This window comes from Theobroma umbraticum, unplaced genomic scaffold (assembly GCF_002168275.2).
Source record: "Theobroma umbraticum cultivar Fairchild unplaced genomic scaffold, ASM216827v3 scaffold_30.0, whole genome shotgun sequence".
In the NCBI taxonomy this organism is placed as follows: Eukaryota; Viridiplantae; Streptophyta; class Magnoliopsida; order Malvales; family Malvaceae; genus Theobroma; species Theobroma umbraticum.
This window is the reverse complement of record NW_018397254.1, coordinates 945,892-947,521: the sequence shown is the minus strand read 5'-3', so window position 1 is coordinate 947,521 and position 1,630 is coordinate 945,892. Positions and strand designations below refer to the sequence as shown.

The 1,630-nt window shown below is 39.0% G+C and overlaps 1 protein-coding gene across 1 annotated transcript; it reads left to right on the top strand.

The window, feature by feature from the left end:
• The first annotated feature begins 79 nt into the window (after positions 1–79).
• Positions 80–799, top strand: LOC110421885 (uncharacterized). Its single transcript, XM_021435603.2, has one exon. It carries the CDS (start codon positions 126–128, stop codon positions 465–467), a length of 342 nt encoding a protein of 113 aa, XP_021291278.1. The 5' UTR covers positions 80–125; the 3' UTR covers positions 468–799.
• Positions 800–1,630: the final 831 nt, after the last annotated feature.

Here is a 1,630-nt window from a genome sequence, read left to right as displayed (position 1 = left end):
GGTACTATGATACCACTACACCAGATGCGCTTTAATAATCTTAGGCGTACCAGGTTTATCTACAACATAACACATGTCTTCTGTCCGTAATCGTCGTAATTAATTACTGACAAAGAAACAAAACAATGTCCCAATCCTTCCGGAGTCCTTTATCAGGGCTCGAAAGCCCTCTCTCCAACCCTCTTCCGGTCTTCCTGATCAAATCAATTTTCACTGTCGAAAATCAAATCGATTTCAGAACAAGGATGGATAACAGCGAAAACAACTCCCCGAGCTTGATCTCTCGCGAGAAGCTGGAAGAGGTAGCAAGCTGGGTCAGCGCCACCGTGGTCTCGGCCTTCTTCTCATCTCTCGAGCGCTGCTCTTGCGTTAACCTCTCCACCACCGACCCCGATGATGACGACAACCCCGAAGAGGCCAAGGACCGCCCGCTCACCTACTCCTCAATATCGTCTCCCTCTCGCTAAATGTTCGGTACTTGCCCCGACACGTATTTTCTGTTTCTCTTGATTTAGGGGTTTTTTGTATACAAAAAGAAAACTTTAAATGTGGTGAATTTGCAGATGCTTCTGATTGAATTTGGATTCTTATGTAATAAATGTTAATTGTGTCTTTTTCTTTTTGGATATTCAATGTTCTAATGTTGTTGATTATTTTGTTTTGTCAAAAGTTAAAGCCCTAAATCAAGAAAATGGATCTTTATTTTCTTGAATTTGATTTTAGGTTTTGTAATGACTGCCAAATTTTGTATCAATTAAAGGCATTACTGATATGGAATTCCTATTTTTTTTTTGAAGAATTTTTGGATTAGTCAATTGGAAATTTTTGAATCGTATACAATGAATTAATGTTATGAGGGATGGGGATTAGTTTCTTCAGTGCTTCAAAAATCATTCCGAAAGCTTTGGTGCACTTGCTATATAGAGGGTTTACCTTTTCTTTTTAGGCTGTTTCATTAGGATATGGTGGCAGCAACTGCCCAAATCGCTTGCCGGTGATTTATAGCGTGCAGCTCTGGGATTGAGCTCATTCTTGGTTTGGCCTGGTTTCAGGGAACTCATTGCTTGACTCTGGAGCAGTAGGCTTCAGCTGTTGTGCTTTGGTAGTAATCAGTAGCGATCTATTTAGGGTCTTTATAAAAATATGGATTCAGTGCTTGTATTTGCATGGCAATTAGTCTTAACGTTCAACTTCATGCTTCTCAAACACAACAAAATGTCTTCAACGGCACCGGTCTCTCCTTTTCTCTCCTTTTGGTTTTCACTATTAAGAAAGGAAAATGAAAAGTGAAAATCAAGACAACTTCTAACTAGGCAAAGATAAAGCAATAAGTCCTACCTATCGTTGAAGGGAATGGTATTTCCCTGTAAATTAGGTGTCTACTGGCCATTAAAGATTGTTTGTCTTTGAGTTCATTTCAAATCCTGTCATGGTTGACAAGGGAGCTTAATATTCCACTTCTTGTGCTTGCATGTTCATGTATTACAAAAAAATGCAGTAAACTGACCTGATATTAGCCTCAGGAACTCTGTAGGTACAACAGAACCTGTTATAGATTTACCATACTTCATGCATGTACCAATTTGTTAATGATCTCAACCTAATCTGTTGTCATTATATTTGCTGTTAG